This window comes from Cherax quadricarinatus, chromosome 55, assembly GCF_038502225.1.
Source record: "Cherax quadricarinatus isolate ZL_2023a chromosome 55, ASM3850222v1, whole genome shotgun sequence".
Lineage (NCBI taxonomy): Eukaryota > Metazoa > Arthropoda > Malacostraca > Decapoda > Parastacidae > Cherax > Cherax quadricarinatus.
In genome coordinates, this window is record NC_091346.1 from 364,254 (window position 1) to 382,774 (window position 18,521).

General features: G+C 38.9%; 1 protein-coding gene across 2 annotated transcripts in view; it reads right to left on the minus strand.

Annotated features, from left to right (window-relative positions):
- The window catches only part of LOC128698915 (lon protease homolog, mitochondrial), a 261,625-nt gene that overhangs the window by 180,765 nt on the left and 62,339 nt on the right, over nucleotides 1-18,521 (minus strand). For both annotated transcript variants that reach the window (XM_070096772.1, XM_070096773.1), the window contains exon 8: nucleotides 10,951-11,142. In XM_070096772.1, the coding sequence (XP_069952873.1) occupies nucleotides 10,951-11,142 (192 nt within the window). The remainder of the gene's footprint in view (nucleotides 1-10,950; nucleotides 11,143-18,521) is intronic.

An 18,521-nucleotide genomic window follows, 5' to 3' on the forward strand; every position in this document is an offset into this window, starting at 1 on the left:
GGGGTAAGGCAGCTGGGATTGATGGGATAAAGAAAGAAATGTTAAAAGCAGGTGGGGATATAGTTTTGGAGTGGTTGGTGCAATTATTTAATAAATGTATGGAAGAGGGTAAGGTACCTAGGGATTGGCAGAGAGCATGCATAGTTCCTTTGTATAAAGGCAAAGGGGATAAAAGAGAGTGCAAAAATTATAGGGGGATAAGTCTGTTGAAAGAAGAAGTCTGTTGAGTATACCTCGTAAAGTGTATGGTAGAGTTATAATTGAAAGAATTAAGAGTAAGACAGAAAATAGGATAGCAGATGAACAAGGAGGCTTTAGGAAAGGTAGGGGGTGTGTGGACCAGGTGTTTACAGTGAAACATATAAGTGAACAGTATTTAGATAAGGCTAAAGAGGTCTTTGTGGCATTTATGGATTTGGAAAAGGCGTATGACAGGGTGGATAGGGGGGCAATGTGGCAGATGTTGCAAGTGTATGGTGTAGGAGGTAGGTTACTGAAAGCAGTGAATAGTTTTTACGAGGATAGTGAGGCTCAAGTTAGAGTATGTAGGAAAGTGGGAAATTTTTTCCCAGTAAAAGTAAGCCTTAGACAAGGATGTGTGATGTCACCATGGTTGTTTAATATATTTATAGATGGGGTTGTAAGAGAAGTAAATGCGAGGGTCTTGGCAAGAGGCGTGGAGTTAAAAGATAAAGAATCACACACAAAGTGGGAGTTGTCACAGCTGCTCTTTGCTGATGACACTGTGCTCTTGGGAGATTCTGAAGAGAAGTTGCAGAGATTGGTGGATGAATTTGGTAGGGTGTGCAAAAGAAGAAAATTAAAGGTGAATACAGGAAAGAGTAAGGTTATGAGGATAACAAAAAGATTAGGTGATGAAAGATTGAATATCAGATTGGAGGGAGAGAGTATGGAGGAGGTGAACGTATTCAGATATTTGGGAGTGGACGTGTCAGCAGATGGGTCTATGAAAGATGAGGTGAATCATAGAATTGATGAGGGAAAAAGAGTGAGTGGTGCACTTAGGAGTCTGTGGAGACAAAGAACTTTGTCCTTGGAGGCAAAGAGGGGAATGTATGAGAGTATAGTTTTACCAACGCTCTTATATGGGTGTGAAGCATGGGTGATGAATGTTGCAGTGAGGAGAAGGCTGGAGGCAGTGGAGATGTCATGTCTGAGGGCAATGTGTGGTGTGAATATAATGCAGAGAATTCGTAGTTTGGAAGTTAGGAGGAGGTGCGGGATTACCAAAACTGTTGTCCAGAGGGCTGAGGAAGGGTTGTTGAGGTGGTTCGGACATGTAGAGAGAATGGAGCGAAACAGAATGACTTCAAGAGTGTATCAGTCTGTAGTGGAAGGAAGGCGGGGTAGGGGTCGGCCTAGGAAAGGTTGGAGGGAGGGGGTAAAGGAGGTTTTGTGTGCGAGGGGTTTGGACTTCCAGCAGGCATGCGTGAGCGTGTTTGATAGGAGTGAATGGAGACAAATGGTTTTTAATACTTGACATGCTGTTGGAGTGTGAGCAAAGTAACATTTATGAAGGGATTCAGGGAAACCGGCAGGCCGGACTTGAGTCCTGGAGATGGGAAGTACAGTGCCTGCACTCTGAAGGAGGGGTGTTAATGTTGCAGTTTAAAAACTGTAGTGTAAAGCACCCTTCTGGCAAGACAGTGATGGAGTGAATGATGGTGAAAGTTTTTCTTTTTCGGGCCACCCTGCCTTGGTGGGAATCGGCCAGTGTGATAATAATAATAATAAAAATTCTATTGCTAACTTAATACATGTATATGTTAGTGTAAACTTGTTATCTAGTATTTGTATTCATTTATAAGTGGAAAAAAGGGTGTTCCACTTTACGGCGATTTCCGCTTCACAGCGATAGCCTGGAACCTAACCTGCCGTATAAGTGGGGCCCTACTGTATATGTACGTTCTCTCGCCCAGTGTCCCAAATATTTTGAAAAATAAAAAAATAGTTTTTTTTTCATTGAAATAAAGAGAAAATTTTTCTAATTGTTATAGGATTACAGTGGGCCCTCAGCTAACGATATTAATCCGTTCCTGAAAGCTTATCGTTAGCTGAAATTATCGTTAGCTGAATTAATTTTCCCCATAAGAAATAATGGAAATCAAATTAACCCATGCAAGACACCCCAAAGTATGGAAAAAAAAAATTTACCACATGAAATATTAATTTTAATACACACAAACTGACACTTACCTTTATTGAAGATCTGGTGATGATTGATGGGGTGGGAGGAGGGGGGAGTGTGGAAGTTGTTAATGTTTAGAAGGAGAATCCCCTTCCATTAGGACTTGAGGTATCAAGTCCTTTTCCGGGGTTACTTCCCTTCTTCTTTTAATGCCACTAGGACCAGCTTGAGAGTCACTGGACCTCTGTCGCACAACAAATCTGTCTATAGAGGTCTGTACCTCCCATTTCTTTAAGATTTGCCTAAAATGGGCCACAACATTGTCATTGTAATAGTCACCAGCATGGCTTGCAATAGCTGTGCTAGGGTGATTTTCATCCATAAAGGCTTGCAGTTCAACCCACTTTGCACATATTTCCTTTATCTTTGAAGTAGGCACAATGGATTCCACAACTGGCATAGGTATCTCAGGGTTAGCCCCAAACCCTTCAAAAGCTTTCTTAATTTCCATACTAATTCTCACCCTTTTTATCACAGGGCTGGCACTAGAAGCTTTCTTGGGGCCCCTGGTGACTTATTTTGCAGGTACAATCACTAAAAACGTTGTGATAATATGAAATGTTCTGATTGTATACGTGGATGCGACCACACTGGCTGGCTTGTAAACACTGGCACCCACAGGACAACTGAGGTGCTCTCAGGCCACAAGTGGACGCGTCTCGAACGAATCGCATTGGGTGAGTTTTGTAGCGTTAGCTGAGGCAAAATTTTTGCGTTAAAATGTATCGTTAGCTGGATTTAACCCTTTGACTGTCGTGGCCGCATATATACGTCTTACGAGGTACCGTGTTTGACGTATATATACTCATAAATTCTAGCGGCTTCAAATCAAGCAGGAGAAAGCTGGTAGGCCCACATGTGAGAGAATTGGTCTGTGTGGTCAGTGTGCACCATATAAAAAAAATCCTGGAGCACGCAGTGCATAATGAGAAAAAAAAAAACGACCGTTTTTTTTTAATTAAAATGCCGACTTTGTGGTCTATTTTCGTATAGTATTTATGGTTGTATTCTCGTTTTCTTGGACTCATTTGATAGAATGGAAAACATATTATAGAAATAGAGGTTATTTTGATTGATTTTACTATAAAAAGAACCTAGAAATGGAGCTCAAAGTAGGGGAAATGTTTGATTTTTGGCAATGTTCAAAAGTAAACAAATGATGCCATTGTCCAATAAATGTCCAACTAGCCATTCTAATATGCAGTCATGAATGGGTTGATGTTATTTATACAATTATTACAGTATTGCAGTAGTCTGCATAATAGTAAGTCTTCTATTTTTTGCTTGAATAAAAATTCAAAATAGAAAGCAAGAGTAATATCAGAGTGGCCTGGAGACGTGACTGATGAACAAAGAAAATGTTATTTTAGAGCCAGGAATGTCTGCATTGTTCATTCTGGATCTTATTTTGAAATTGTCATATTTTTTAGTTTTCATGAAATTGGCCAAATTGCAAATTTCTGACCACATTATTAGGTAGTTGAAATCGGTAAATGGGCAGTTTCTTGTACTCAATCGATAGAAAAAATGGAGTTCTAAAGAAATAGCTATGAGTTTGGGCGACTGGAACAACGGAATTAGCCTAAAATAGGGCTCAAAGTGGGCGAAATCGCCGATTTGTAAACAGCGCCGAGGTCGCTAACTTCGCAAGAGCATAATTCCGTCAGTTTCCCATCAAATTTCGTTTTTTTGGTGTCATTACAATCGGGAAAAGATTCTCTATCATTTCATAAGAAAAAATTTCTTTTTTTTTTTTTTTTAAATTTTGCGACACCATGAGAGACACCTGAGGATTGGGAGTTGCGACAGTCAAGGGATTAACGTTAGCTGATGCCATCATTAGCTGAGGGTCCACTGTACAATAAAAAATTAGGGTCAGTACTTACCGAGATATTAGGCTGCAAAGTTGGCACTTAACCCTTTGAGGGTCCGTCCCGTAGATCTACGGCTTTACGTTCAGGGTCCAAACCGTAGATCTACGTCATGAGCTCAGCTCACTCTGATAAACTGTGAGTGGTACATTTGGGCCTAGATATGAGAGAATACACTGTACATCTATGTGGTATGTGTGCACCACATAAAACAGATCCTGCAGCACGCTGTATATAATGAGAGAAAAAACTGAAATCATTATTTTTCGATTAAAACAGCGACTTTGCAGTGTTTTTTCGTATGTTTTTCATAGTTGTATTTGCGATTTCTTGGTCTCATTTGATAGAATGGAAGACATATTACAGAAATAGAGATGATTTTGATTGATTTTAGCACTGGAAATGGCTTGAAACTGAGCTCAAAGTAGCAGAAATGTTAAATTTTTGCCGATGTCCAAGAGTAAACAAACGACCTCACACGTCTAATACACGCCAGCTGGTGGGTCTAATATGCATTCACAAATATGGTGATGATATTTATACAATTATTACAGTATTGCATAACAGTAAATCTTCTATTTTTTGGTGTGAATAAAAATTCATTATGTGAATAAAAAATCAAAATGGAATTTATTTGTAAAGCCTCAAAACGTAACTAATGAACAGAGGAAATGTTAGTTTAGTTCCAGGAATACCTACATTGTTTATTCTGGACCCTATTTTGAAATTGGAATATTTTGAACTTTGTGTTAAATTGGCCAAATTAACAATTTCCGATCACTTTAATTTTATTTTGCCTTATGCTCTTGAGTAAGTTCCCTGAGAACATGTCCCAGTCACTTTTGAATGTTCACTTAGTGTATCATGCCAGTCAAAGTCAATATGAATCAGTCCACAGTACCAATATTCCCTTACTGACTGAAAGACAATACCTAGCCCCTGAGCAATGTGTCTGTTCTCACAGCTTGTATCTGAGATTTGTTAAAGTGCTGCGAAATGTGAAGTTCAGATTAAGTTCTTACAGATTCATTCATTACTTATTAATGTAGCCGAGCGGTCAGGCACTAGTAATACTGTCACTCCTGTCTGGACTCCAGCCACAATACCGTGCATGCATGATAGTGTACAGTTACCTTGGGTTTCAGAGGAACCTCAGACAACCCTGGGTACTGAGACTACTATCCTTGCGATGGCGACTTGTTCAAGTACTCGTTCCTTCCCAGGGGACGCTTTGAGAAGAACTTTACTTGCAACGAGTTATGCCATCTCTTGCAGATGCCACAAGCCGTTGCAGAAAGACGTTTCTGTGGCTAGTGTGCTCACTTGAGTGTTGTTGTTGTCCCTTGTGTTCCAGATTGAGATCCCATCCTAGTTGACAGTAATTCGTGCAATGTAAGAAGTTATTTCTCGAGTAACTTTCACATGTTGTTAACGTTTGTAAGTGAAGTTTATAGTTGATACCTCGTATCACTGTGTGCGACTCAGATTGAATATCAGCATTGTTGACCGTGTTCATTTCTTTTCCCCTGTGCTTGCAGTGAGAGATAGTAGATTCCTTCTCCCTTGCTCATATTGCGTGTTATAGCGTTATTTTTTTCAACCGGGGAGAGTCATCCACTCCATCAAGTTTGTTCATTCCTCCAGTAAGAAAGAACCGATCCCTTGTGTTCTGGTGATTCGAACCCTGCTCCAGGAAGATATTATTCTGACTGTGAAGCCACCAGCACCCATCAGTGACTTTGTAATGAGCCAAGAATTACTGTATCGAACAGCCAAGTTGGGTACTCCAAGTAGAAGAGTGTACCAGTTAGTAATTCCACAGTCACTAGTGAATGTAGCTCTACAGCTAGTTCACGATGCACCAGGTGTTGCACACCCTGGTATGGATCGTTCTGTGAAACAAGCCAGAATGAAGTACTTTTGGCCACGTATGGCAACTGACATTTCAGAGTATGTTAAGAAATGTAGTGTTTGTATGCAACTTAAAGGAAATGTCAATGGTCCTAATCCAATCCAGGTGTACCCAACCACTAGCGAACCGTGGGAAAGAGTTGCCCTTGATTTGTTAACCAATTTTAAATGTTCCCTCCAAGGCAACAAACATCTGTGTGTTATGGTAAACCATTTCACCAGATATTGTGAGTTAGTTCCTATTGCAGATAAGACTGCTGAGACAGTAGCTAAAGCGTTTAAAGAACGCATTATCTGCAGGCATACCACCCCTAAGTCCTTAGTAACAGATAATGGAGGTGAATTCTGTAATGAGATTCTTGAAAATTTGTGTACCTTGTACAAGATCTCTAAATCCACCATTGTTCCTCATCATCCTACCAGCAATGGGTTAGCTGAACGAACCAATAAGAAAGTACTTGATGTCTTGAGAGCCACTATCAACCCCAATAGTGAAACTTGGGATGAAGTTATACCAGATGTTCAATGTGCCATAAATTCTGCTTACAATGCTTCCATAGGCGATACTCCACATTATGCACTGTATGGTGTAGACAAGCGTTTACCCTATGAGTTGTTATATCCCACTCCGAAACCCAATTACAACCCTGATGATTTCGTAGCAACTCGTACAAGCATGGCTCAGAGTGTTTTTAGAAGAATCCGTGAAACACTTCATAAATCAACAGCAGAATTTACTAGAGTAACTAAAGTAACTAGAGTAACCATCAAAAGTTAGAGTAGGTTCGAGAGTAATGCTGACAAATTTCAACAAAACATCGGAAATGCCTAAGCTCGATCAAAAGTTTGTTGGCCCTTATCGAGTTGTAGAACATATCTCTGGCAATAAGTATAAGGTTAGAGAAATTAGTACTGGTAAGTACAAAGAATCGCATTTAGATCATATGAAATTAGTATGTGATGCTGATGATATTGCTACCCAGACTAATGTGACAGATGCTGAAAATCCTCTTGACTCTGTACCCTCTACCTCAAATACTCAGTCAGATATTCAACCTGAATGTCGTTACTCCTTGCGTACTTGACAAGTAATGAGAAACCCACAAGTATCTTTTGTAGATACTCGTTCAGATCTCCCTCAGTCAAGGCATGTGCTAGCCATTGCAGAGGAATTTGATCCTCCCAGAGATGATAACCATTCTGCATATGTAAACCTCACCCTCGCAGAATTGGGTTTAAATGTACATAGCCTGTATAATTAGATGTCAGAGATGAAGGAAATTGTCAACTGTTTGTTATTAACTGATCATTTTTTTTTTTTTTCAAAAAAAAATTTTTTCGTGTTCACGTTCCCTCCGTATTCTGAGAATTTGACAGTAATGATCTGAGTGCACCAGATTTGCTTTGCTGTTAATTTCACCTTGTATATACATAAATTTATTCTTCCTCAGAATCCGTAGAGTGCATGAATACAGATCGATCGATCAATTCCATCCCATATTGTACCATGATTTGTTCTTATAGTTTGTAATGCATTACGTTAAAACTTATTACGTTAACACCCATTACAATGAAACTCATTACATTAAAACTTATTACGTTAACACCCATTACGTAAAACTCGTTATGTTAACATCCATTATGATACCATCCATTAGTTCTAAGTTATATACAGGTCTCCCTCAACATTCACATTTTCAACTTTCGCGGGCTTCACACATTTGCGAATTCCCAACCACCAAATCCCCAGCTGCCAAATCATATTTAAGTTTACCGCCACGAGTCCTTACTACCCTCCCTCCGACCCCTGCAACTGGCAGCCAGCCCTCCCACCACTGTGTGGTGAGTGTTTTGTTTGTTCATTATTTGCTATTAAACTACAGTATAAATAATGTCAACCCATCCATGACTGCATATTAGAATGGCTATTCAGACAGGTATTGGAAGGTGACATCATGTGTTTACTCTTGAACACAGCAAAGAATTAAACATTTCTGCTACTGCTAATAATAATAATAATAATAATATTAATATAATAATAATAATAATAATAATAATAATAATAATAATAATAATAATAATAAATACGATAGAATTGAAGAAGGAAATTGTACAAAAATACGAGGGCTGAAGCAATGGTGGAGGAAGTGGTTGAAGCATCGTCAGTGTGGCTTTGTTTATGCTGGAGTGAGTATTAGTCTCCCTGCTCTTCCAAACTTTTCACAATAATTCATTGTATTTGGTGCTTGTAGACTGAGTATGACTGGAGTGGTTGAGGCAGTGGTAGAGGCAGTTATAGACGCAGTGGGTGAGGCAGCAGTTGAGGCAGTGGGTGAGGCAGTGGGTGAGGCAGTGGTAGAGGCAGTGATAGAGGCAGTGGGTGAGGCAGCAGTTGAGGCAGTGGTAGAGGCAGTGGTAGAGGCAGTGGTAGAGGCAGTGGGTGAGACAGTGGTAGAGGCAGTGATAGAGGCAGTGATATTTACTAACATATACGTTATAAATAATAATAGTACATTATGAATAACATTTATTATTATTATTATTATTATTATAAATGTTATTAATATTAACATGTACATGTACTATTATTATTTATAACATATATGTTAGTAAATACCACTGCCTCACCCAATGCCTCTATCACTGCCTCTACCACTGCCTCAACCACTCCAGTCACACTCAATCTACAAGCACCAAATACAATGAATTATTGTGAAATGTTTGGAAGAACACAGAGACTAATACTCACTCCAGCATAAACAAAGCCACACTGACGCTGCGTCAACCACTTCCTCCACCACTGCTTCAGCCCTCGTATTTTTGTACAATTTCCTTCTTCAATTCTATCGTATTTATTATTATTATTATTATTATTATTATTATTATTATTATTATTATTATATTATTATTTTTTATTATTATTATTATTATTATTATTATTATTATTATTATTATTATTAGCAGTAGCACAAATGTTTGATTCTTTGTTGTGTTCAAGAGTAAACACATGATGTCACCTTCCAATACCTGTCTGAATAGCCATTCCAATATGCAGTCATAAATGGGTTGACATTATTTATACAGTAGTTTAATAGCAAATAATGAATAAACAAAACACTCACCACACAGTGGTGGGAGGGCTGGCTGCCAGTTGTGGGGGGTCGCAGGGAGGGTAGTAGGGACTTGCAGTGGTGGAGGCAGTGGTATTTAATAACATACATGTTGTTAAGGCATAACGTATGTATTTAGTACAATTTACGACGTTTTCATGTATTTTATGATTGTTCATGGTTCAACAAGTTAAGGAAGCAGTATTGTATTATATTTCCCTACAATATATTGGGGCACCAAACATTCACGGTTTTTCAACATTCGCGTGGCTCTTGATCCCCTAACCCTCGTGAATGTTGAGGGAGACCTGTATATATGAATTTGTTATTGTATAGAATCAGCCCAGAACCACCTGCCTGTTCAGCCTATAGCATAGTAGTGTATGTCGAGACGACATACGTAACATGACCGAGCTGTCAGCATAGTTGTGAACCTCCTTTACATGTGTTGTATGTATAGATTAGTTGAGTATCATAGTACCATCCATGTGCTTTATATAGAAGCTCCCTAGGCCTGTGACTGTATGACGTCACGGGGTACAGCTTGAGGCAGTGAGACGAGCTGCCTCGCGCTCACTAGGCATAAAGACATCCAGGCAGTAACACGCACGGCAGGCTGGGCCCATCCCTTCCTTACCACAGTCTGACAATATATAGTGTTACCATCCAACAAGGTGTTTACCTTCAACCCTCGTATCTCCTTAAGAACCCCTACGACAATAGCACGAGCTGCTTTTTTGTACATTAGTTGTGGCAAATTAGCTAAGTTTCCTGTCTTGTTTTTCACTAAATTTATTATCAAAGTGGCCTCAGTTGGATTAGCTGAAATTAGATAGAGTTTACAAAACCTGCAGTAAGTCATTTACTTCACCACTTGAACTTGGAATTTTGCTATCTAGACTTGTTCCTATAGTAGAGAAGAACTTACTTAGTATATAGGCTCTTTCAGTAAGCTGGATATGAGGTTCACTGAGTTTAGTTAGAACAATGTCTCTGGATTTGGTCAATTTTCAAGAGCCCAGGATTTGGGAGAGCATTTTCCAGGTTTTTTTATTTTTTAACACACTGGCTGTCCCTCACCAAATTAGGGTGACCCAAAAAAAGAAACATTTTCATCATCATTCACTTTATCACTGTCTTGCCTGAGGTGTGCAGATATTACAGTTTAGATGCCCCTCTAAACTGCAATATTCCCACCCATCCTTCAGAGTGCAGGCACCTGATTCCCCACCTCCAGGACTCAAGTTTTGCTAACCAGTATTTTTGAATCCCTTCACATAAATGTTAAACTGTTCATACTTCAACAGCTCATCTAGTCTCAAAAATCACTTGTCTTCACTCACTCCTATCTAACATGCTCACACACACCTGCTGGATGTTCAAACCCCTCTCACACAAAACCTTCTTTACCTCCTCCCTACTACCTTTTTTAGGGTGACCCCAACCCCCTGCTTTCTCTCCACTACAGATTTATACACACTCCAAGACATCCAATTTTGCTCCATCCTCTAAATATCCAAACCACCTCGACAACCGCTCCTCAGCCCTCTGGATAATACTTTTAGTAACTTCAAAGACAGATACTTAAAGTTGGTGCCATTTCAGCTGGGCTGCGGTTCATACATTGGTCTACGTGCAGCCAGCAGTAACAGCCTGGTTGATCAGGCCCTGATCCACCAGGAGGCCTGGTCATGGACCAGGCCACAGAGGTGTTGATCCTCGTAATACCTTCCAGGTAGACACCTCCCCCTAATCAAGCTATAAATTTTCTGAATATTTACACCAAACATTGCATAATCTTGTAATGTCTTGTTGAATAAACAGCTTGTGTTTGCTTTACACTACTCACCTGAGTTTCTTCAAGGATCTGTTGAAGTTCATGAGGACTAGCTGATGTCAGAGAAGCTCCCAGATCTGCCAGATAGATGGGGTTATCAACTACACGCTGGCCATGCTGTATCATCTGCTGGACACTTTCCCGGTATAAAGGGTTGAGAGCAATGATGTCACGGATTGTCTTGATAATCTCCTGGGTCAATGCCTGTAAAAGAGCAAAAGAATTTAAACTTCTTGTTCAAGCATAATAAAATTAAGAGAAAGTCACTTTTCCTTAGATCAAATAATACTGTACTGTACAAAACTTTACAATACTAAATTAAAATCTTAGAGAAGACAATATGCAATCTAGACAAAAGGAATATATTGTATGCATCTGTGCACCTCTGGAAAGGCAGTGATAGTGTGAATGATGGTGAAAGCGTTTCTTTTTCGGGCCACCCTATCTCAGTGGGAGACGTCCAACGTGTTAAATAAAGTAGAATTAGATTTAGAGCAAGTTTGTAATGCGATAATAAGAGAAAACACAAATTCCTTTCTTTTTGTGTAGGTGAACATTAGAACAGTATACGATGCAAGATTAAGATTTGCTGGTGAATGAATTTTATGAACACGGACATTAGGAGAAAAAAAAAAGTTAATGCATTGTTTGATGGTTTTAGAATGTACAAAACATGTAGGATAAAAATTAAGCTACATATGATGAAATCAAAGAACAATGATAGCAATGTTAACCCTTTCAGGGTCCAGAAGCCAAGTCTCAGAGTGACAACCAGGGACCAAGAATTTTCGAAAAAAAACAAAAAAAATCTTACAGAATTAAAGATAATATTTTTCTATAGGTAATAAAACAAAAAAAAATCTGATCAGTAGTTTCCAAGAGAGAGGGCGTGAAGTTGACCCTCAATGACCAGGTGGCAGTAACATCCGCGACTTCTGTAAAGTCACTTTTTTTTTTTTACTGTTTTGTTCCTTTTTTCTTTTCTAAGTTTTTTCCAGTAATGTTTGTGGCCTGTGAGACCAATATAATGCATAAAGTATATATGCGCACTCGTTGTAATCAACACAATAACTGTACTAATATTTTCATCATTATTTTGTTTACAATAATTGTTTACAACAAAAAACTGCAAAAATGTTGTATATTAGTAATGTTCTATTATATACAGTGGAACCTCTACTTGCGAGTGTGTCCACGTGCGAGTTTTTCCAAATACGAGCAGTCGATGGGTCGATTTTTTGCTTCCATGCGTGAGTAAAATTTCTACAAGCAAGCAGACCTCAAGGTAGGTTCCTTGGCACTGGTGAGGGGCTCTTGCTCTTGATCTCGGGAATTGTATCTCATTTGTTTGTTGGACTATCTTATTGAAACTTGGACAATGTATGATGGAAAGATGCTTCTTAACGTACACCAAAAATGAAAGAAATCTAAGCATAAATAATGGAGTTCACTTCTCAGCAATTAGCCACCCCTTTGCGGTGATTTCGAATGCTTTTTATGGTTGTATTCTCGTTTTTTTTGGTCTCATTTGATAGAATGGAGATATACAGTGGACCCCCAACATTTGATGGCATCGACATTCGATAAATCCGACATTCAATGCATTTTAACGCAAAAATTTCGCCTCAGCATTCGATGGAAAACCCGACATTCGATACGATTCATACGAGACGTGTCCACGTGTGGCCTGAACTGCACCATGTGTGCCAATGTTTACAAGCCAGCCAGTGTGCGCGCATCTAAGGATACATTCGGTATTTTTTTTTTTTTTTTTTTTATTATCACACTGGCCGATTCCCACCAAGGCAGGGTGGCCCGAAAAAGAAAAACTTTCACCATCATTCACTCCATCACTGTCTTGCCAAAAGGGTGCTTTACACTACAGTTTTTAAACTGCAACATTTACACCCCTCCTTCAGAGTGCAGGCACTGTACTTCCCATCTCCAGGACTCAAGTCCGGCCTGCCGTTTTTTTTTTATTTATTTATTTATAATTTGAGCACACATACAGAGGTACAAAAAAATACAGATAAGAGCAGCATGCCAAAGCCACTTATACTATGCATAGCATTACGGGCTGGCTTAAAATTAACTTAAGATTAACTAAGCAATGATGAGATCAGTGAAAAACATTAATGTAAACTGATTACTATAAAGCACAAGTGAGTATTACAAAGACAGGTCATATGGTTGCATGCATTGTTGTAAATTCAGTAGAATGGAGTATTCTGTTAGGTAGTGTATTTAAAAAATAATAAAGTTAGATTGGGTTTTAGGTTTAACATTTATGTGATATAATTGTGAGAAACATTTAAGATATACAATTTATAAGGTTCAGTTATTCAGTATTTATTTGGTTTTGGGTGAGTAAGTGATCTTTGAGAAGAGACTTGAATTTATAAACAGGTAGTGTTTCTTTTATATTTACAGGTAATGAATTCCAGATTTTAGGGCCTTTTATGTGCATTGAGTTTTTGCATAGCGTGAGATGGACATGAGGAATATCAAAGAGTGATCTGTGCCTTGTGTTACGGTCATGTGTTCTGTTGAGGTTGGCAAGGAGATGCTTGAGGGGAGGGTTAATATCAGAGTTGAGTGTTCTATGTATGTAATAGGTGCAGTAATAAGTATGGATGTTTTGTATGGTGAGTAGGTTGAGTGTATTGAATATTGGTGGAGTGTGCTGCCTGTAGTGAGAATTTGTTATCATTCTAACTGCAGCCTTTTGTTGGGTAATTAGTGGTCTGAGATGGTTACTTGTTGTTGAGCCCCATGCACAAATTCCATAGGTGAGATAGGGGTAAATAAGAGAGTGATATAGGGCCAGGAGGGCTGACTGTGGAGCATAGTACCGTATCTTCGATAGTATGCCTACAGTCTTGGAAATTTTCTTAGAAATTTGTTGTATATGTGTATGAAATTTGAGTCTATTATCAAGGTGGATTCCTAAGAATTTTCCCTCTGTTAGCTTTGTGATAGGTGATCCGTTTATCATTATGTTAAGAGGGACATCTGTAGCTCTGTTACCAAACTGAATGAAGTAGGTTTTGTCAATGTTTAGTGTAAGTTTGTTAGTACTCATCCAGGTAGATATTTTCTGTAATTCGGTATTTACAGTATTGGCTAGCGTGACTGGGCTCGGGTGGGAGAAGATGTATGTTGTGTCATCAGCAAATAGTGTGGGTTTGAGTAATTGCGAAGCATTTGGTAGGTCATTTATGTATAGGAGAAAGAGAAGAGGGCCAAGGACACTTCCCTGTGGGACACCAACTGTAATTGGTTGTGCAGAAGAGTTTGCCCCATTTGCGTACACATATTGGCTTCTGTTGCTGAGGTATGACTTGAGGTAGTTGAGGGAGTGCCCTCTTATACCATAGTGTGACAATTTTACGTGGAGCAAGTCATGGTCAACTGTATCAAAAGCTTTACGTAAGTCAATGAAGATCCCCAGTGGGACTTCTTTTTTCTCTATTGCAGTGTATATATGTTCTAGCATGTGTATAATAGCATCATTAGTATTTTTATTAGGCCTGAATCCAAATTGGCAGGGGTTGAGTATGTTTTGGGAGATAAGGTAGGAGTAGATTCGTTTATGAATTAATTTTTCGAAGATTTTTGAGAGAGGGTGTAAGTTGGATATTGGCCTATAGTTATTCAACTCTGTTTGGTCTCCTCCTTTGTGGATCGGGGTGACCCTTGCTATTTTGAGTACTGTAGGGAAGGTGGAGGATTCAATGGATTTGTTAAAGAGTGTTGCAATGATTGGTGATAGCACTTGTGACACTTTTTTGTATATAAAGGGTGGTAAGGTATTTAAATCTCCTGCCTTGTTTTTTAGTGCGTTGATAATAAGGGAGACTTCGTATGGGTTAGTCGGAGCTAGGAACAGTGTGTTCGGGTAGTTGCCGGTGAGGTAGTCATTTGGTGGGGTATCTGAGCTTGGGATTTTATTGGCAAGGTTTTGTCCTATAGTGGAGAAGAAATCATTGAGTCTGTTTGCTGTTTCTGTTGGTGGGAGTTGGGGTTCATCTGATTTTGCTAATTTTATTTCGCTATTTCGTGATATCTTTTTTGTTCCCAGAATTTCTGATAGGGTTTTCCAGGTCTTTTTTATATCACCTCGTTAGTTGGATAATCTGTTCTCATAATACAATTTTTTTGCCCTTCTTATCAGGCTGGTTAGGATTGACGAGTAACGTTTTGTTTGGTCTCTGGTTATGTGACCCATTCTGTACTGTTTTTCATATTGGTGTTTTGTATTTATGGATTTGAGAATGCTGGGTGTTAGCCAGGGACTGTTCAGTCTCTTAGCTGTCATCTGCTTAGTTTTTTTAGGGCAGTGCTTGTTATAGAGGTATTGGGTCTTTTTTAGAAAATTATTAATACATTCGTCAATATCTGTATTGATTTCTAGCTCAGTGTGCCAGTCAATGTTTGCTACTGCTGTTGTGAAGTTATTAATGGCTGCCTCATTGTGAAGTCTGAAGGTGACTTTAGTAGTGTCTTGGGGTAATTTACCAAGAGTTGTTATGAGGAAAGTAGGGTAGTGGTCTGTGGTATTATCTGTAATTATGCCTGATTTTAAAGGGGATATGGTGTTGGTCCAGATGTGGTCAAGTAGGGAAACACTAGTCTCTGTAACTCTTGTAGGTTTTGTTACTGTTGGTAGCAACATACAGTTACTCATTGTGTTTGTGAATTCAGTAACGTGTGGGTCCTGGTCTTGCAGGAGATTTATATTGAAGTCACCTGAGAGTAGTAAGTGATCTTTGTTCATGCGTGCATCAGTTATCATACTTCCTAGGTTTTGACTAAATTGGCTAATGTTTGACTGTGGAACTCTGTAGATGTTTATCAATGTGAGAGGTTTTTGTAGGTATTTGGATTTGAATTTGGCTATTATATATTCCCCATGTTCATCTCTTGTGCAAGTATTAGTGATACATTCTAGTTGGTCTGAGTAGTATATGGCTGTGCCACCCCCTTGTTGGTCTGGCCTACAGTTGTGTATGGCTGTGTAACCAGGAATGGCATAGACATCTGTACTATCAGGCTTTAGCCAGGTTTCAGTTAGTGTAATGATGGACATATTGGCATGTAAGGAATTTAGTAATGCTATGAGGTCATCGTAATGCTTGCTTAAAGATCTGATATTGTAGTTAAAGATAGTTATGTTGTTTCCCTGAACCCCTTCATAAATGTTACTTTGCTCACACTCCAACAGCATGTCAAGTATTAAAAACCATTTGTCTCCATTCGGTATATTCCATATTATCCATATTATCACTGTTTTTGGTGCTTGTTTCTGCAAAATAAGTAACCATGGGCCCCAAGAAAGCTTCTAGTGCCAACCCTTCGAGAAAAAAGGTGCTAATGACTATTGAAATGAAGAAAGAGATAATTGCAAAGTACGAAAGTGGAGTGCGTGTGTCGGAGTGCATGCTGATTTGGTAAAGAAATTGCCTGCAACTAGTGGTGATGTGAGTGAATTTAAGGCCAACAAAGGTTGGTTTGAAAGATTTAAGAATCGTAGTGGCATACACGGTGTGGTAAGGCATGGTGAGGCTGCCAGTTCAAGTCCTAATGGAAGGGGATTCCCCTTCTAAACACTAACACCATCCACACTCTCCCCTCCTCCCATCCCATCAATCATCACCAGATCTTTATTAAAGGTAAGTGTCAATTATTCTATTGTTATTAATCTATTGTTATTGTTGTTATTGTAATTATTCTATTGCATTAAACTTAATATTTCATGTGGTAAATTTTTTTTTCATACTTTTGCGTGACTTGCACGGATTAATTTGATTTCCATTATTTCTTATGGGGAAAATTAATTCGACTTTCGATATTTTCGACATTCGATAGCTCTCAGGAACGGATTAGTATCGAATGTCGAGGGTCCACTGTATTACAGAAATAAATATAATTTTAATGGCTTTCACGATGAAAAGTACCTTCAAATAGAGCTCAACCTAGGAGAAATGGTCCACTGCTTGGCTGTTTCAGAGTAAACAAATGACGTCATAGTCCATTCCAATATGCAGTCGTGAATGGGTTGACATTATATTTATACAATTATTGCAATAAGGAATAACAGTAAATCTTATATTTTTTGTGTGAATAAAAATCATAAATTATTTATATAATAATAATAATAATAATAATAATAATAATAATAATAATAATAATAATAATACAGTGTCCCTCGTTTTTCGTAATTAATCCGTTCCTGGAGGAGCTACTATAAATGAAATTTACGATTTGCGAATCAATTTTCCCCATAAGAAATAATGTAAATACAATTAATCCGTTTCTGACACTCAGAAGTATTAAAACAAAAAAAATTTTTACATGAAATATACATGTAGTACATAAACAATACAATGGGAAATGATGAATGAAACATTAACAGCATAACACTTACCTTTATTGGAGATTCTTCTTAGTGTATGGGAGACTGGAGGAGGAGAGAGATTGGATTGTTTACAGTTTGGAAGGGGAATTCCCTTCCAGCAACACCTCAGGTACCAATTGCTTCTCTGGGGTTGCTTCTCTTCTCTGTTTCTTAATGCCACTAGGACCACCTTGAGAGTCACTCTAGTCCTGTCTCGCAAAGTAACTGTGGAGAGAGCTCTGTTTCTGGCGTCTCTTTAACACTTCCCTAAAATGGCCGAAGACTTTGTCACTGTACATATTTCTCACCTTCTTTACCACAGGCCTGGCACTAGGAGCTTTCTTTGGAGCCATGGTAGCTTATTTAGTACTTGCAAGCACTAAAATGAGTGGAATATTATAAAATATTTCGTAGGAGCACTTGAGGGGACCTTCACTCACTGGTAAACAATGCCAGACTGGCTGGGTAGGGAGGCCTCCCCGGCTCACACCGTGCGTATGCGTCCTGGACGAACTACTATTCGTGAGTCAATCTATGAAAAGCGAGTCCATGTTTATACGAAAATACCCCTATGATTGGCGAAATTTACGATTGCCGAGAACTGCGAAAAGCGAGGGACCACAGTAATAATAATAATAATAATATGTATAATAATAATATGTATAATAATAATATGTATCATAATAATACATATAATAATAATAGGACAGTACAGTATAATAATACAGTGGACCCCCGCATACCGAACGCATCGCATACCGTACAATCCGCATACTGGACGCTTTGATCGCAAAAATTTTGCCTCGCATACCGCCCAAAAACCCGCTCACCGCCCTTCGTCCGAGACGCGTCCAATGTGCGGCCTGAGCCACGCTCACATGTTCCGCCGGTGGCATTGTTTACCAGCCAGCCTCCGCGGTAACATCCAAGCATACAATCGGAACATTTCGTATTATTACAGTGTTTTTGGTGATTTTTTCTGGAAAATAAGTGACCATGGGCCCCAAGAAAGCTTCTAGTGCCAACCCTACAGCAATAAGGGTGAGAATTACTATGGAGATGAAGAAAAAGATCATTGATAAGTATGAAAGTGGAGTGCGTGTCTCCGAGCTGGCCAGGTTGTATAATAAACCCCAATCAACCATCGCTACTATTGGTGGTACAGCTGCTGCTGCTGCTGTACCAC